Source organism: Apis mellifera, linkage group LG11 (genome assembly GCF_003254395.2).
Source record: "Apis mellifera strain DH4 linkage group LG11, Amel_HAv3.1, whole genome shotgun sequence".
In the NCBI taxonomy this organism is placed as follows: Eukaryota; Metazoa; Arthropoda; class Insecta; order Hymenoptera; family Apidae; genus Apis; species Apis mellifera.
In genome coordinates, this window is record NC_037648.1 from 15,758,421 (window position 1) to 15,774,118 (window position 15,698).

Consider the following 15,698-nt stretch of genomic DNA (forward strand, 5'->3'; position numbering starts at 1 on the left):
TTTTTCCCTAGAAATAGATTATTCTCGCATCGCTATCGATCGGACAATCGTCGATGCGACTCGGTCGAAAGTTAGACGAGGAACGAAGCGCCGTTTACGTTCCAAAGATCGAATTTCGCCAATTTTTCGCCCTTCGGTCCGAACAAAAATTTTTTTTTTTAAGATAAGATAAAAATAGACGGTGCAATAAATTTGAATCGACACGGAACCAGCTTTTTTTCCCTTTTTTCCCTAGAAATAGATTCTCGCATCGCTATCGATCGGACAATCGTCGATGCGACTCGGTCGAAAGATAGACAAGGAACGAAGCGCCGTTTACGTTCGAAAGATCGAATTTCGCCAATTTTTCGCCCTTCGGTCCGAACAAAAATTTTTTTTTTTAAGATAAGATAAAAATAGACGGTGCAATAAATTTGAATCGACACGGAACAATTCCATATTATACGTTTATCGCGAGAGTTTTGCCGCGCTCGGTTTGGCGAAAATTTATCGAGGCTCGCCCTTCGAACCATGCTTCAAAGAACGGCCGTGTTATCAATTAGAGTTCCGAGATCACGGTGTACGTAACGAAATTAATCTCCCCTTAATTAATAGCGTTAAGGCGCATCATCCAGCCGTGGTACAGAGGCAGGCTACGAGTTTCCTGATTAAGACGATGATACGCGTTCTCGGAAGTGACAGTGGAGAAAGAGCCGAGAAAGGCTGTTTGCACGGCCGCCCGGACACGCTTTATTGAAAATCTTGTACAATTGAAACAGGCACTTAATATTGTATCGTAATTGGAAAAATGAGATTTGAACCCCGTTAAAATTTTTCTTTCCTCTTTGAGAAAAATCTTTGCGAGAGAGTCGAGTTTCAAAGCGATAGAATATTTTCGATTTATATATATATATATATAATAATATTTAATATTTAATATTTAATATGTATTTTATCTCTAAATAAAATATTATTATTTTATTTAGAGATTTGAACCCCGTCTCTTAAAATTTTTCTTCCCTCGAGAGGCGAGCAATCGAAATAATTGTCAATAGTTTCGAAATCGATCGAGAAAAAATCTTTGCGAGAGAATCGAGTTTCAAAGCGATAGAATATTTTCGATTTATATATAAAATAATATTTAATATTACGTATTTTATTACGTAGAAATTTGAACCCCGTCTGTTAAAATTTTTCTTCCCTCGAGTAGCCAAAATAATTGTCAACAGTTTCGAAATCGATCGAGAAACGCTCGAAAAATCGAAGATTTCTTTGCGAGAGAATATTTTCGATTTATATATAAAATAATATTTAATATTACGTATTTTATTATGTAGAAATTTGAACCCCGTCTGTTAAAATTTTTCTTCCCTCGAATAGCCGAAATAATTGTCAACAGTTTCGAAATCGATCGAGAAACTTTCGAGAAATCGAAAAATTTCTTTGCGAGAGAGTCGAGTTTCAAAGCGATAGAATATTTTCGATTTATATATAAAATAATATTTAATATTACGTATTTTATTATGTAGAAATTTGAACCCCGTCTCTTAAAATTTTTCTCCCTTCGAAAGGCAAGTAATCGGAATAATTGTCAATAGTTTCGAAATCGATCGAAAAATGCTCGAAAAATCTTTGCGAGAGAGTCGAGTTTCAAAGCGATAGATTATTTTCGATTTATATATAAAATAATATTTAATATTACGTATTTATTAGAGATACGTATTTTTACGTAGAGATTTGAATCTCGTCTCTTAAAATTCTTCCCTCGAGAGGCGAGCAATCGAAATAATTGTCAATTGTTTCGAAATCGATCGAGAAACGCTCGAAAAATCTTTGCGAGAGAGTCGACTTTCAAACCGATAGAATATTTTCGACTTATATATAAAATAATATTTAATATTACGTATTTTATTACGTAGAAATTTGAATTCCGTCTGTTAAAATTTTTCTCCCCTCGAGTAATCGAAATAATTGTCAACAGTTTCGAAATCGATCGAGAAACGCTCGAAAAATCTTTGCGAGAGAGTCGACTTTCAAAGCGATAGATTATTTTCGACTTATATATAAAATAATATTTTATTACGTAGAGATTTGAATTTGAACCCCGTCTTTTAAAATTCTTCCCTCGAAAGGCAAGTAATCGAAATAATTGTCAATAGTTTCGAAATCGATCGAGAAATTTTCGAGAAACGTTTGCGAGAGAGTCGAGTTTCAAACCGATAGAATATTTTCGATTTATATATATAATAATATTTAATATTTAATATTACGTATTTTATTATGTAGAAATTTGAACCCCGTCTGTTAAAATTTTTCTCCCCTCGAGTAGCCAAAATAATTGTCAACAGTTTCGAAATCGATCGAGAAACGCTCGAAAAATCTTTGCGAGAGAGTCGAATTTCAAGTCGAATTTCAAAGCGATAGAATATTTTCGACTTATATATATAATAATATTTAATATTTAATATTACGTATTTTATTATGAAGAAATTTGAATCCCGTCTCTTAAAATTTTTCTCCTCTCGAGTAATCGAAATAATTGTCAACAGTTTCGAAATCGATCGAAAAATGCTCGAAAAATCTTTGCGAGAGAGTCGAGTTTCAAAGCGATAGAATATTTTCGATTTATATATATAATAACATTTAATATTTAATATTATGTGTTTTATTACGTAGAAATTTGAACCCCGTCTGTTAAAATTTTTCTCCCCTCGAGTAGCCAAAATAATTGTCAACAGTTTCGAAATCGATCGAGAAACGCTCGAAAAATCTTTGCGAGAGAGTCGAGTTTCAAAGCGATAGATTATTTTCGACTTATATATATAATAATATTTAATATTACGTATTTATTAGAGATACGTATTTTTACGTAGAGATTTGAATCTCGTCTCTTAAAATTCTCCCCTCGAGAGGCGAGTAATCGGAATAATTGTCAATAGTCGAAATCGATCGAAAAACGCTCGAGAAATCGAAAGATTTCTTTGCGAGAGAGTCGAGTTTCAAAGCGATAAAATATTTTCGATTTATATATAAAATAATATTTAATATTACGTATTTTATTATGTAGAAATTTGAACCCCGTCTCTTAAAATTTTTCTCCCCTCGAATAGCCAAAATAATTGTCAACAATTTCGAAATCGATCGAAAAATTTTCGAGAAATGTTTGCGAGAGAGTCGAGTTTCAAACCGATAGATTATTACGTAGAGATTTGAACCCCGTCTTTTAAAATTCTCCCCTCGAGAGGCGAATAATCGGAATAATTGTCAATAGTTTCGAAATCGATCGAAAAACGCTCGAGAAATCGAAAGATTTCTTTGCGAGAGAGTCGAGTTTCAAAGCGATAGAATATTTTCGAGTTATTGTTATTTATTATATATAATAATAAATATACAATAATATATATATATATAATAATATTTATTACGTATAATATATTATTAATATATATATATATAATGTATATAATATATATTCGATCATTATATTTATTATTCCGCACGCCGTACTTGGTATCTGAATAACGACAAATTAGCCGACGGACGACACGCGTTCTAAACAACCGGTAGACCGCGAACCTTTGTACTGTGTGTATATACGTATATATATATATATATTGACGTTTCAACGGAAATGAGAAACGCCTCACGGTATGTTGCCCGTTTTCCCCGCTTTACCGAGAATTCGTAATTACACGGCACACACGCCACTTACAAGCGTTCTCCTGGCCTGCGCATACCGGGTGTCAAGCGGCCGGCGAGCTCGGTTCGTGAAAAAAGAAGCCGCCGTTACGAGATTAGTCCTTAGACGGGGTACGGGTCGTTTTTACTTTCGCGGGATTCACAGGTGTCCCTCGAAGGAAGCCGTTTCGCCCATTCGACCGCTGTAATTGTCAGCCGCTGCCCGTTCCGCCGCTTATACGTATTTTCGCGTTCCAACGTAACTGGTTTCCTCCGAACCGACCGTTCCACGCCCTGCCTCCTCTTCTTCTATCCTCTTTTCTCCACCGCGAGAGAGAGAGGTGGGGGAAACAATTTCGAGTTAACGATCGTTTTCTTATCGATTTTTAAAAAAAAAAAAAAAAAAAGAAAAGAATAATAAAGAAAAATTTATTACCGTTCGCGAACGCGTCATATGATTATCATTGTACACGCTGATGATGATAGCACAACGTTATGTGTCGCAATTGCATCATCGTTCTTGGAAAAATTGTGGCGCGACAGAGGGGAGATAGAGAGTCAAAGTTTTTATTGTTTCACCTGCCGACTCGTGCCTCGAATGAAAATAGTCCGCGACGCGATCAAAGGGAATTTTTTTTTCCTCCTTGAAATTCGATATCGAGAGGTAAAATTAGGTTCATCGAGCGAACGGACACTTGTTGCTCTTGTCGCGACTCGTACACTTCGTGATAAATGGAAGAAATTTCTTTGTTGCCTCCATAACCTCCTTCGCCTTCGAAAAAAAACTTTTACCTTACCTCGCGATCGTTGCTTTCACGGTATGTATTTAATTGGCGTCGAAGTAAGGCGGTAAAAGTAGCGTAGTCGATATCAAACTCGATCTCTCAATTTCTTTTAATTCAGCGTTCAGAGGTGATGAAATATCCAATTCAATTGTCTTACCGTTTTTGTCCTTTTTTTTTTTTTTTTCAATAACTCGAATGGTCTCGAAATTTAACTTTCGTCGAATAGCTCGAAATACGATCCGTTCTTGCATTGGAATTAATGGAATAAGAATATTGTTTTATATATTGGAATTTATTTCTTAGACGCATCGGATAATTAATTAATTAATTAAACTTAATCGCCCCTAAAATCAACCTTTAATTATATCTATCAAATCTTTCAACGAGAGATTATTGAGGAATTTGTTGTTCAACGTGTTGGCAATAATCGGACTCGCGTAATTCGATATCTCAGTTTGATAATCGTCGAGTAATCCGGGTAACACCTCGGTAATAGCTTTGCTCAAAAGCTTGGACACCTCCTCGTCGTTGTATAATCCGGTGATGGCGCACTGGAAGAAATCGTAAGGCTTTTTCATCGTCTCGATTCTCATCCGTACGTATTATTATCGAACGACACGATACTTACATCGAATTCCTTCAAATGGACATTGAACGTCAGTTTCGAAATGTTTAGCTTGTTATTCTTCACGCCCAATTTCAAGTCTACCGTTACGTTAAGACCTTTAATAGCCACGCTGAAATTAAAAAAGAAAAAAAGATAAGATTTCTTTTCGTCGTATCTTGACTCTTCGAGTTTGTAAAAAGAGTAGATAAATCGAGAGAACGATTCTCGATACGATCCGTGAAATGTAGAAATCTACGGTATCTGCATCGATATCGCGCGTCGGTAATGTCGGGAAACTACTGGGCCGACTGTAGTTTTCAAGCTTCGCCATTTTATCCAAAGATAGGATTACTCGTATATCGAGAGATATTTTTTTTTTCTTTTCTCCTTCAAAAAATATATAAACGATTCACGAAAGATTAAAGATAAAACCTAATCTTTTATCGAACTATTCTATTCCATTTCGATTATACAGATATATATTCGATCGTATTCTATATCGAATAATAATAAAGAAAAAGGACTTACCGGATGTTTCCATTACCGAAGATGGAAAAACTATCGACGAGTGTGCCGGTTACATTGTAGTCGGTCATAACATTAATTTGATTGAAAAGAAGGCCGACGTCGACTTTGAGACCAGCGAGCATAAAATCGCCTTGATTCACTTTGTAATCGGATAAACCATTGGAACGTAAGTTCTTCAGTATACCTTTTAATCTATTCGAATAGAGAAAAAAGAAAAAGAAGAAAAAAAATCAACGCTCGTCATTCGACATTTCTTCGTTTTCAATTAGAAACGCATATATACGCTTACGAGATCAAACCCTTCTCGTTCAATTCGATACTCATATTCTTGATTTGAAGAGGATCGAGAACGGGAATACAAAGCTTGGAGTTTCCATTTTTTACATATTCCTTCAATTTTTCAAGAAATCCAACCAGTTGACCTCCTTTGTTCTCGTACTCGTCGTATTCGTTGTTTCCTTAATTCAAAGGAGGGGAAAAAAAAAAAAAAAAAAAAACAATTTTCCATAATCCGCGATTCGGTTTAAGATTATTTGGATCAAAGTTGAAAAAAGTGAAAATATAATTGTTACACTTACGATATATCTCGATCACGGATGACGCATGACAGGTGATCAACACGGTGGCTAAAAGCAATACGAAGAGGCGCATCTTGCTAAAAATGAAAACGAAAGAATCTCTTCACCGTCGAATCGATAATAATAAGATAAACGGTACAATTATTTCCAACGTTCAGAAATAAAATACTCACGATATTACTTTTCGATAAATCGCGAAATCGCCGTTTGTTCGTGTGTCTCTCGAAATAGGCCCGTTTCGTTGATAAATCGTTCTTTATATACGGAAACAGTATCGTGCACTTGACTTTTAAGATCTCTTATCCGATTTGTTGTCGTTATCGGGGAAAAGATCGGTCGACTGATTGCGTTAAATTGACAAACAAAGAAATCGAGAGGAAGGCAAGGACGCGAAATAACATTGTTTGTTTTCGTTACAAGTGTCTCGTATCTTCTACCGGCGCGCATAATTCATCCAGATTTCCGACATCGACAAATTTTTTTTTCCCTTTTTTCTTTTTTCCTCTCCTTCTTTTTCGTTCCGCGTTTCGTTAAATAATTATACACACGATACGCGTTATCACGTTTCGATAGATTGGTCACGAGCCGAAGCGATACGAAGCGTAAAAAAAAAAAAAAAGGAATACGAACAGCGAGATTGTTCTTCGAGTTTTCGGTAGAGGGCGGGGAAAAAAAAGAAAAATGTGTCCGTCGCATCGACGGACGAACCTCCATGAATCTCCATATAAATCCGGAAAGATATCTGTATCTCGCGTGGCCATGAAATTCGCGCGGTATCGATCGTTATGGCGTTATATTAAAATACTTGGTTATTGGACAGAAGGTTCGAAGGCAAGGCCTTCGAAGGTAAGCCGGCTAATAAACTATCGACACGTATATAATAAATAATCCGTGAACGGATAAAGCCCGAGATTCTCCCGGAACGAAAGAAAGGATCTCCTGAAAATTTATATTATTACTCGGGGGAAAAAAAAACTTGATCCTTCCTTTCCTCTCCTTTTTTTCCCCTAGGATGGAAAAGTTGGACGGACGATATTGTAACGCAACCAATCCCCGCCTAACGGCGAAGTTGAAATGATCGGCAGAGCAAAAAGAGCGTCTAGGGGGCGCGAGGGAGGGGGGAAGGAGGAAAAGAGCGGCGCGTACGTACGGTGGCGACAGCGGTGGTGGCGTTCGACGTGAGGAAAAGAAAAAAGGAAGAAGAAAGGGAGGAGAGAGAAAAGGAAAGGAAAGAAGAGAGGAAAAATCGGGAGATAAAGGATGAGAAGGAAGAAAAAGAGCGGGAGGACGGAAGATGGTGCGGGGGCGGAGAGGAAGAAAGAAAGAGGGGAGCGGCCTGGGGGTTGAACGGCGGGAGAGGGAACCGGTATCCCGGTAGGAGTGGGGGGTGAAAATCGAGTGGGGATGCCAGGCCAGTTCACCCTTACTTGGCACGGCTCGACTCGTCAGTGCGGCCTGAACGGTTAACCGGCCTACTTTTTCGCGTGGTTATTTCGATTCCTCTCTCTCTTTTTTCTCTCTCTCTCTCTCTCTCTCTCTCCCCGTTCTCGAGAATTTACGACTCGTCGAGATCGTCGTTCCTCCTCCGTCGACCCACCGCCGATCTTCCTCCCCCGGTATTGTATCGCGTGATCGACACACACACACACACACACACAATGATCCAGCACCACCGTTAAACAGGGATAGAGAGAGAAGAATTTCTTACCCCTCGATTCGAAGAGCCATTGAACACGGGATCGTCGAGGAGGAGGGAGATCGTGGAGAGAGAAATCTCGGTTTTTGGAAAGATTCGGTTCTCGTCGCTGGTGCCTGTTGTCGAGCTGGACAGGGGACAGCACAGGCCAGGAGAATCGGCAGCGACGGTGATTGCTACCATACAAATTCGTGAGTTTTCTTTTCTATTATTATTATTCTCCTCTCTTTCTATCTCTCCAATCTTTCTTTCTTTCTTCCTCCTACTCGACTCGTTCATAACCCGTCAAAATCACACCAACCATGCTCTACTCGAAATAAGTTCTTCCCTCTATCTCGTTTCGAGCTAGTATCCATCGTTCGAATGTCCGTTTCAATATTCCTTTCGAGCTACGCACGCATTTTGCACAAGAATTTCTTCCACGTTTTGTTTATGTCCCGTGCCCACGCATGTGTAAATAGAGATTTCACTGTCACACTGGTTTTTTTCTTTTTTTTCTTTCATCGCCACAAGTGTGTACTACTAGCGAGGAACCACTTTTTAATTAAGGACAACTCGCCGCCAGTTCCGCGAGCGGACTCGAAACTTCTGCCTGCCAGTTGTTCCTTTGTCCCGCGTAAGAAGAGGGCAGGTCGATCTCGAGGGAAGGATCTCGGCTCGCGAGTATATTACGAATAGCCGAATCGAATAAGATCGAGGCGGGATCAAGGAAATTGGGATCACGGATTAATGGAAGTACTTTGGGGTAGCCGAGTTTGGTAATAAATTTTGACAGGCTTAAATAGGAGAGCCAAGGTCGTAGCTCGGTTTCGCTTTGATCGAGTTTAATTAGAAATATCGTAGAGAAGAAAAAAAAAAAGAGTTTCCTTATCCCCTCCCATTTCTCTCGCTTTTCGAGAGCAGCAGCTTTTTTTCCCTCTCCTTCTCTTTCTTAATATTCCTCTTCCTCGCTCAAACGGAGAGAGCGTATTTTAATATTCCACGCACTTTTTTTTTCTTCTTCTTTCACCGCGATACGGCAAGGTGGAGGAAGAAATAAGAGGCTTGAATCGCGCGGCTCGTTGAAAAAAAAGTGGAACCTCGTTTCAAAAGATTCGAATAAAAAATTTCCCTTCTCGAAGCGTCTTCTTTATCGCCCGCGCTCTCCCGTATTACTCTGCTGTGTATATAACGCCTCCTCGCGACAATTTTTCGCGACGGGGAAAAAGAGAAACGGCTAGAAGAATTCCGAAGCTCGACCCAATAATAATATTTAACGTTCTTTCTCTCTCTCTCGAGAGAGAAGAAGGTTAGAAAAATAAACATTGGACGAGCAGAAAGGACACGTGACAAAAAAAGAAAATGGACGCGCGGTGGTCAAGCGCGAGTTAACTTTGTGTCGAATATCAACGGTCGAAATGCTTTGCAAGAGAGAGAGAGACAGAGAGATAAAGAAGGATAGTTGAAATAGATAAAATGGACGGAAGAAAAGAGAGAGATAGAGAAAGAGCGGCGGTGGGAGACGGGTTAATGTAAACGTTGGTGGACGCACACGCTGGATGGCCTTTGCTTCTCCTTTTCAGAACTTCGCAATCAGCGGCGGACTAAAAATAGGAGCCGTGACCCAACTACGCTCGATTCCACAATTATGCATTTCCTCCCGTTGTCCGACGACTATTTTTCACCTACTCCCCGACCGAATCAATGCGCCACGTTAAATACAACACGTCTGTCGTCGCGACACATCGCCTATATACACCACGCCGCGATGTAGGTGAAAGTGACGCGAAATTTTTCCCTCTTCTCCCGTCCTCCCCCCTCCTCGCCGTCCAAATTCCCTCGAAACGACGGAAGGGGGCGAGCAGTCGCTTCTTCCAGCGAGACTATACTACTCCACTAATATATATATATATATATATATATATTAATTACCTTTGCGCTCGACGACTTTTTCAGCGGAGGGCAACTCGAGATGATTTCGCGCATATGTCTTAGAGATAATATAAAATAATTAGATTTCTTTCTGAATTATTAGAATCTTAGGGCTCTTCCAATTTTTTGATTTCTTATTTATTTAATATCTCCATTATTCTGCTTTCATTTCTGCTCCATCTATTGTATAATTCCTTCGTGGATACGATCAATCTCGTTTCGAAATCTTCTAATTTGAGCTAATTTTATTTTCTCAAAGTTCATTTCTTTTTTTAGCAATTTTAAAACTTATGATACTTTTGCCATCTTTGTCGAATCTGAACAAATGTTGGAGACCAATTATTAGTACCAATTTTAGTGGAATTTAATATCAAAGTATAAAATTTACAACATTTTCAAAGAAATAAATACTCACTCTTTATTATTTGAATCTCGACTCCTCTCTTGAAAAATTAATAAATTCATCGAATTCGTGGGGAAAAAAAAAAAAAAAAGACGATACGAGAGAGCGGGGGGCGAGATCAACGGTCCGATACGGACGTTGGCCTTTATATCCGCGGTGGATATCTGCGCGCGTCTGCGAAAATTCTTCCGCGATAATTTTTATACTTCGATTACTCGAAGCGAGAAGAGAATAGAAAAAAAAAATGGGAGGAAGAAAGTAGATAAAAAGTTAGGACGGGGCGAAGAGCGAGGGGGGGGCGGGTAATGTAAACTGGCGCGGAGGATATTGGGGGCTCGCGTTGCTTTAATGGAAGAAGGTAACTGGAACTGGGACCAAGCTTGGAAACGTTTAGAACGTTCCATCGCGCTGCCACATTCTCTCCTTAGATCCTTATCTAACCGGGTTAATACATCCTTTCCTATCCCCTTAGCGGAGTTATCCCCACCACCTTCCCTTTCCGTGCCGGCTGACACGTAACCGTTTATATAGAACCGTTTCGCGTGACCAGACTCTGGATCGCCCGTCATCCGTCTCTGTTCTCCTAACGGGGGGCGCAGATCGAACGACTCACTCTCTCTCTCTCTCTCTCTTCGGTCGAATTTAGGCCGAATTTTTTTGGCGACTTCGTTACGCGCCCGTCATCATTTTCCTTTCCTTTTCGCTTTGACGATTCGATCTCGTGAAAAAAAGGGAAAAGGCGGGCGTGGCGGATCGTATTCCGAGTAAAACCTGGATGGAAAGTGGAACATGGAAACGTCTGCCGTCCTTTCCTCCATTCCGGTTGTACATCGTTATCTAATCGACTTTATTCTTATATAGAAATCGAAAAAATTGTACCAAAATCGTAATAAAATATATATATATATATATATATATATCTTTTATCCTTTTCTGGAACTCTTCGATAAGAGACTCGTGGAGGAATCGTCCACTGCCGCGTAGGTAAGGTAGTTTGTCCGTCACGATGGACGATTGCGTAAGAATCGGGATTATAGGAGGGGGAGGGAGGAGAGAAAAAAATGGAGGAGAACAGAAGTGCATCCGGCCACGAACGATTTTTCTTTGCACCCGGAGCTGCATTGCGGCTGCAGCAGTTTCCGACGCATTGCCACCGTGGTGAACTCTTCCCTCGAAAGGCTGCATCGAAAATTCGACCAACAGGCAACTTTGTTTCCGAACCGAATACGAAATTCTTCGATTCTCCTCTCCCGTAACGTAATGATCAACGTTAACGTCCCTCCCCCCTCCATTTCATTTTCACGATTTTCATTCCAACGTCGCCGTGAACTCTCGAACGAAGAAGAAGAAAGATTGGAAAGAATCGAAAGTTTAGAAAGAATGGGGGAAAAAGTCGTTGTGTGTGTGCGTGTGTGTGTCGAAGTGCTCGTCTGAAACAGAAAATATTTTTTCAACCGTGTTAAATGCGGGGAGGAGCATCGACTCGAGTAGCGAAAACCTCTCGGGGAAAGAAGAGGAGGAGAGGAGACCGGGATCTCGTTTTCCTTTGAGCCTGCCGATTAACACTCCACTCCTTATCCGTGCCGCGTGGTCGTGTTCCAACAGCTTTTTCAATCCGCGTGGAGAGATGCTTTTCCGCAAACCTCTCTGCGACGACACCTTTCCATATTTTTTTCTCTCTCTTTCTTTTTCTCTCCTCCTCCCGTCTTTATCATCGTTTACTTGTCAAATCGATCGACTCGTTAAATTATCGAGAGAGAGAGAGAGAGAGAGAGAGAGAGAGAGAGAGAGAGAGAGAGAGAGAGAGAGAGAGAGAGAGAGAAAGAAAGCGTGCGTCGATCGAAGAAACTATAATAATCTCGGTGTCTGGCTCGGGCTGGCACTTAAACTCCCAGCTTTCGATCGTGACTCGCGTCAACCGAGGATGATGGGGAAAATTTAATAGTTGCGAAGTTACGAATAAAGTTACTTCGATAAGTTGCCTCGATAATTTATCGTTCAAAATATAATAATAATAATCGCGAGTAATTGTAATGGAACGGCCGGGATTATACGAAAAGTGGATCGACCATAATAATATAAGGGAATAAATATATCAACCGTTTTAGTAAGTAATTACTTAAAAGTAACGAAATTTATTCGAAATTTTTAACCAGTTATTTTTTGATTAATACCCAACCCTTGTGTCAATTTTCCGTATATTAATTTAAGTAATATACGTATATTCGCATACATGTATTCTATATAATACAATTTGCGTTGAAAACTCGATGTGTAAGAGCGAGAAAAAGAATCGGGAAGAAAAGAGCTATCCGAATTATTCGTTCGTCGAAACGAGACTCCCATTATTTATTATTATTATTACCTTACCGAAGAAGCGGTTGGTCGAAGTCGAGTCGCGAAACGGTAACGAGCCGTCGCGGTTTAAGAAGAGGGGAGGAAGAGAGAGAGAAAGAGAGAGACGTTTCGTTTTAACGACTTGCTTAAAGACAAGCTTCGGACACGAGTACGAACGGTTGGCTTGATATTTGACTCGAGAAATCGGGTCAAGGATCATCATCGCCACCGAACTCGGTATCCTAATCCTTCGAATTTTATTCGATCCTTTCCATCTCGAATCATCGTTTGAATTTCTTCTCCGGATCGCTCATTGCTTCCTAAAAAACCCGAGAATCGAACGAATATAATTTATCTACTAGGCGCACATAGGAGAGAAACTGTACCGTAGAGATAATCGCTTTGGATCTCCGTGGCTGTTCCGCCAACCGTGTATTTGCACGTGCTCCTCTCCACCCATACACGTACACGTACGCTTACACGATTGGTGGGTCCGTACACACGTCCTTTGTACGCGCGCCAACCCATAAATGTGCGCGCATACGGTTGCAAGCAGCGATGTAGCTTGTACTGCAGATACGTTGCGGTTCTGCCCTCTACCTCTATTATCATCGTCATACCCCTCGCAGGCCGAAACGTGATACATTGTTCCTGCCAAATTCATGCAACCACCGAAAATTTCCACGGCATTGTGCGAAGGGGGGAAACAACAGAGGGATAGAGAGTAAGAGATAGAGATAGAGAAAGAGAGAGAGAGGAGTCCTGGCCTCAGGCCGTCCGATTATTCCGACACGTGACGGTGTGCGGCGATGCCGCTACTCCCTCCTTCTCCTCCTTCTCCTCCTCCTCGCGTCCTGCATCGTTCCACTTTTTCGTTTAATCGCTCGAAATCAACAATTTCTCCCTCCCCCCCAATTTTTTTCTTCCTTTTTTTTTTCCTCCTCTCGGATAACCTTGCACACGGTATTGTTCCTTTCTTCCTTCCCCCCTCCCCTTCTCCCAATTTCGTCCGCCGACTGACCGAGCAAAAATATTCTGACCGATCGTTTTTCCAATCCGTCCGACAATTCCGCGTTTCAGCGGGATGATCAACGGATAGAAAGTAGGGGGCGGGGGGAAGAGGGATTTTCAAAGATTAAATCCGCTTGTTTGTCGTTGGTTTTATCTCGGTCGAGTTTCTCGTTACGTCGTTGGAAAATTCGCTGACGAAAATTCATACACGCCCCCCCCCCCTTACGAAGCTTATTTGTTTCGAGGAGAAGGAGACACCGTTTCTCCTCGTCCGTCCGCGAGACAAAGATAAATTTTCTTTCCTTTCCTTCGGAAGGAAATTATCAAGGATCGGACACTTTCTTCGTCCGCGATTCGCGTGCAGATGAAAGAAGGAAAGAAAGAAGGGTTAAGTGGGACGCGAAACTTTGTTGGATGCGCCGTTTTATCCGCAGGATGGTGCACGCCATCCTACGACAGGCTAAAACCTGGTATGTGTATCAGGGTTATGGATGGCCCATGAGCACGCTAACCCAGTGACATCTCTAGGCCACCGACTACGGTTCCCAAACCACCTCTTTGTCTTTCTCTTCCTCCTTCTATTGCGCTTGCTTTCGCTCCTTCCTTCCTTCTCTTTCTTTTCTTATCGTTTATTTCTATACATATATATATATAGAGGGATTTAGAAGGGGAGAAAATAAAAGGAAAATAGATCGATGGAATTTATCGTTAATTAATTTATTATTAACGAGATACGAAAAAAGATAAGATAAGGGGAATGGGAATGAAAAGAATTTCACTGTCGTACGTGTCCTCGGTGAATCAGTCTTTTTGAATGAGGAGAAGCGAGGAGGAGAGAGGAGAGAAAAGATAAAGATAAATCGATAATTATTGCGAGATAGTGGTGATGGAAATCGAGGATTGGCACGTAAACAAATATGACCTTACAGCGTTCGTTCCATCCACAAATTTCGCAACAAAGTTTCCGGAATGAAAACAATCCATGGGTCGAGAAAAAAACTCGCGCTAGAGGTCGAATTTTTCGGCCAAATAAATAAAGAAGTCTACCTCTTTTTCTCTCTTTCTCTTCGCGCTTTATGAATTTTACTTTTCTTCTTTCGACACTCGATCGAAAAAAGAAGTGCGCGTGTAGAGAATAAAAATTTTCGAATATTTTTCGAGACCGATCCGTTGGTGACGTTTAAATGTTTTTTCGAGGACGAACGGGCGACGAGAGAAACAACGATTCCCATTACGAGTGGCAGTTTCGTTTAAAAGCCGGCCCAGCATTGTTTCCACACAAGCGATGAACCGTAAACTCAACTTTTTTTTACGTGGACGATCCAAACGCTTCTTACCACACCACAACGATGAAAATCTTCCTCCCTTCCCCCCTCTCTTTCTCTCTCCGTCATCTCTGAAAAATAGATCGAGAGGGATTTATTATTATTTTTTTTTTTTTAAGATTGTGACTCGAAGATAAGATACGGATATAAAATACGACCGTTCAATTGTCGGTATATAAATTTGCAACGAAGCATGCAACGAAATTACAAGATAATATTTTTCATTCCATTGTTATGTACAAAGAAAAAATTATTATCGATAATGAAATTACGCGTGTCATTTACCGTAATGGCGAAAATGTGCAATCTTTTTTCCTTCTTCTTCCTCTGAAATTGCATCGCCGCGGGCCAAAGTGAGCTGTCGCGATTGTTTCGCATGCGTGGAATGCAAAGCGAGGTCAGGACCTGGCAGGAAGCTGGTAACTGTCATCGCGATAAATACTCTCTCTGTTTCCGTGGCGTGCTGTCGCGCGATATTCCCTTTCTCTCTCTCTCTCTCCATCCGGAAAATGAATCTTTGGGAAATCTTTTCCCGCCGCCCTTCCTCCCCCCTTCCCTAAAATCCTCTTCATCTTTTCTCTCGCTTTTTTTGAAAAGCTAACTCCCTTCGAATTTTTCGCACGAAATAAGAAAATAAGAAAACTTTCGTTACGATCGCGAGTTACCGAGCGTCGATAATTATCCGAGTCAACGGTTGGAAGAGGAAGAAGCGAATATCTCAGCGACGCGATCCAAATTCATTATCCGCGTTCCCGGGAGGGGGGGGGGGGTGCCGCCACCGGCGTTGAAATGAATTTCGAAAGTGGGGCGTACGCTTATTAGAAATTCCTGGATTGTTCCGCGCGCATGTATATATCCCG

General features: G+C 40.6%; 2 protein-coding genes across 3 annotated transcripts in view; one reads left to right on the forward strand and one right to left on the reverse strand.

Moving 5' to 3' along the window:
- Positions 1-15,698, forward strand: part of LOC410270 (acetylcholinesterase) — a 34,338-nt gene that overhangs the window by 1,573 nt on the left and 17,067 nt on the right. Inside the window, exon 2 of one of the 2 annotated variants that reach the window (XM_393751.7) lies at positions 7,839-8,042. The exons of the other annotated variant lie outside the window; for it this stretch is intronic. The gene's annotated coding sequence lies outside the window, so the exon portion shown is untranslated. The remainder of the gene's footprint in view (positions 1-7,838; positions 8,043-15,698) is intronic. 2 annotated transcript variants of the gene reach the window in all.
- LOC408320 lies at positions 4,781-9,389 on the reverse strand. Its single transcript, XM_016914797.2, has 7 exons — positions 9,385-9,389; positions 6,329-6,409; positions 6,156-6,232; positions 5,867-6,035; positions 5,578-5,769; positions 5,071-5,179; positions 4,781-4,993 (listed from the first exon to the last, which is right to left on the reverse strand). The coding sequence occupies exons 3-7, from the start codon at positions 6,226-6,228 to the stop codon at positions 4,793-4,795; spliced, it is 744 nt and encodes a 247-aa protein (XP_016770286.1). The 5' UTR covers positions 6,229-6,232; positions 6,329-6,409; positions 9,385-9,389; the 3' UTR covers positions 4,781-4,792.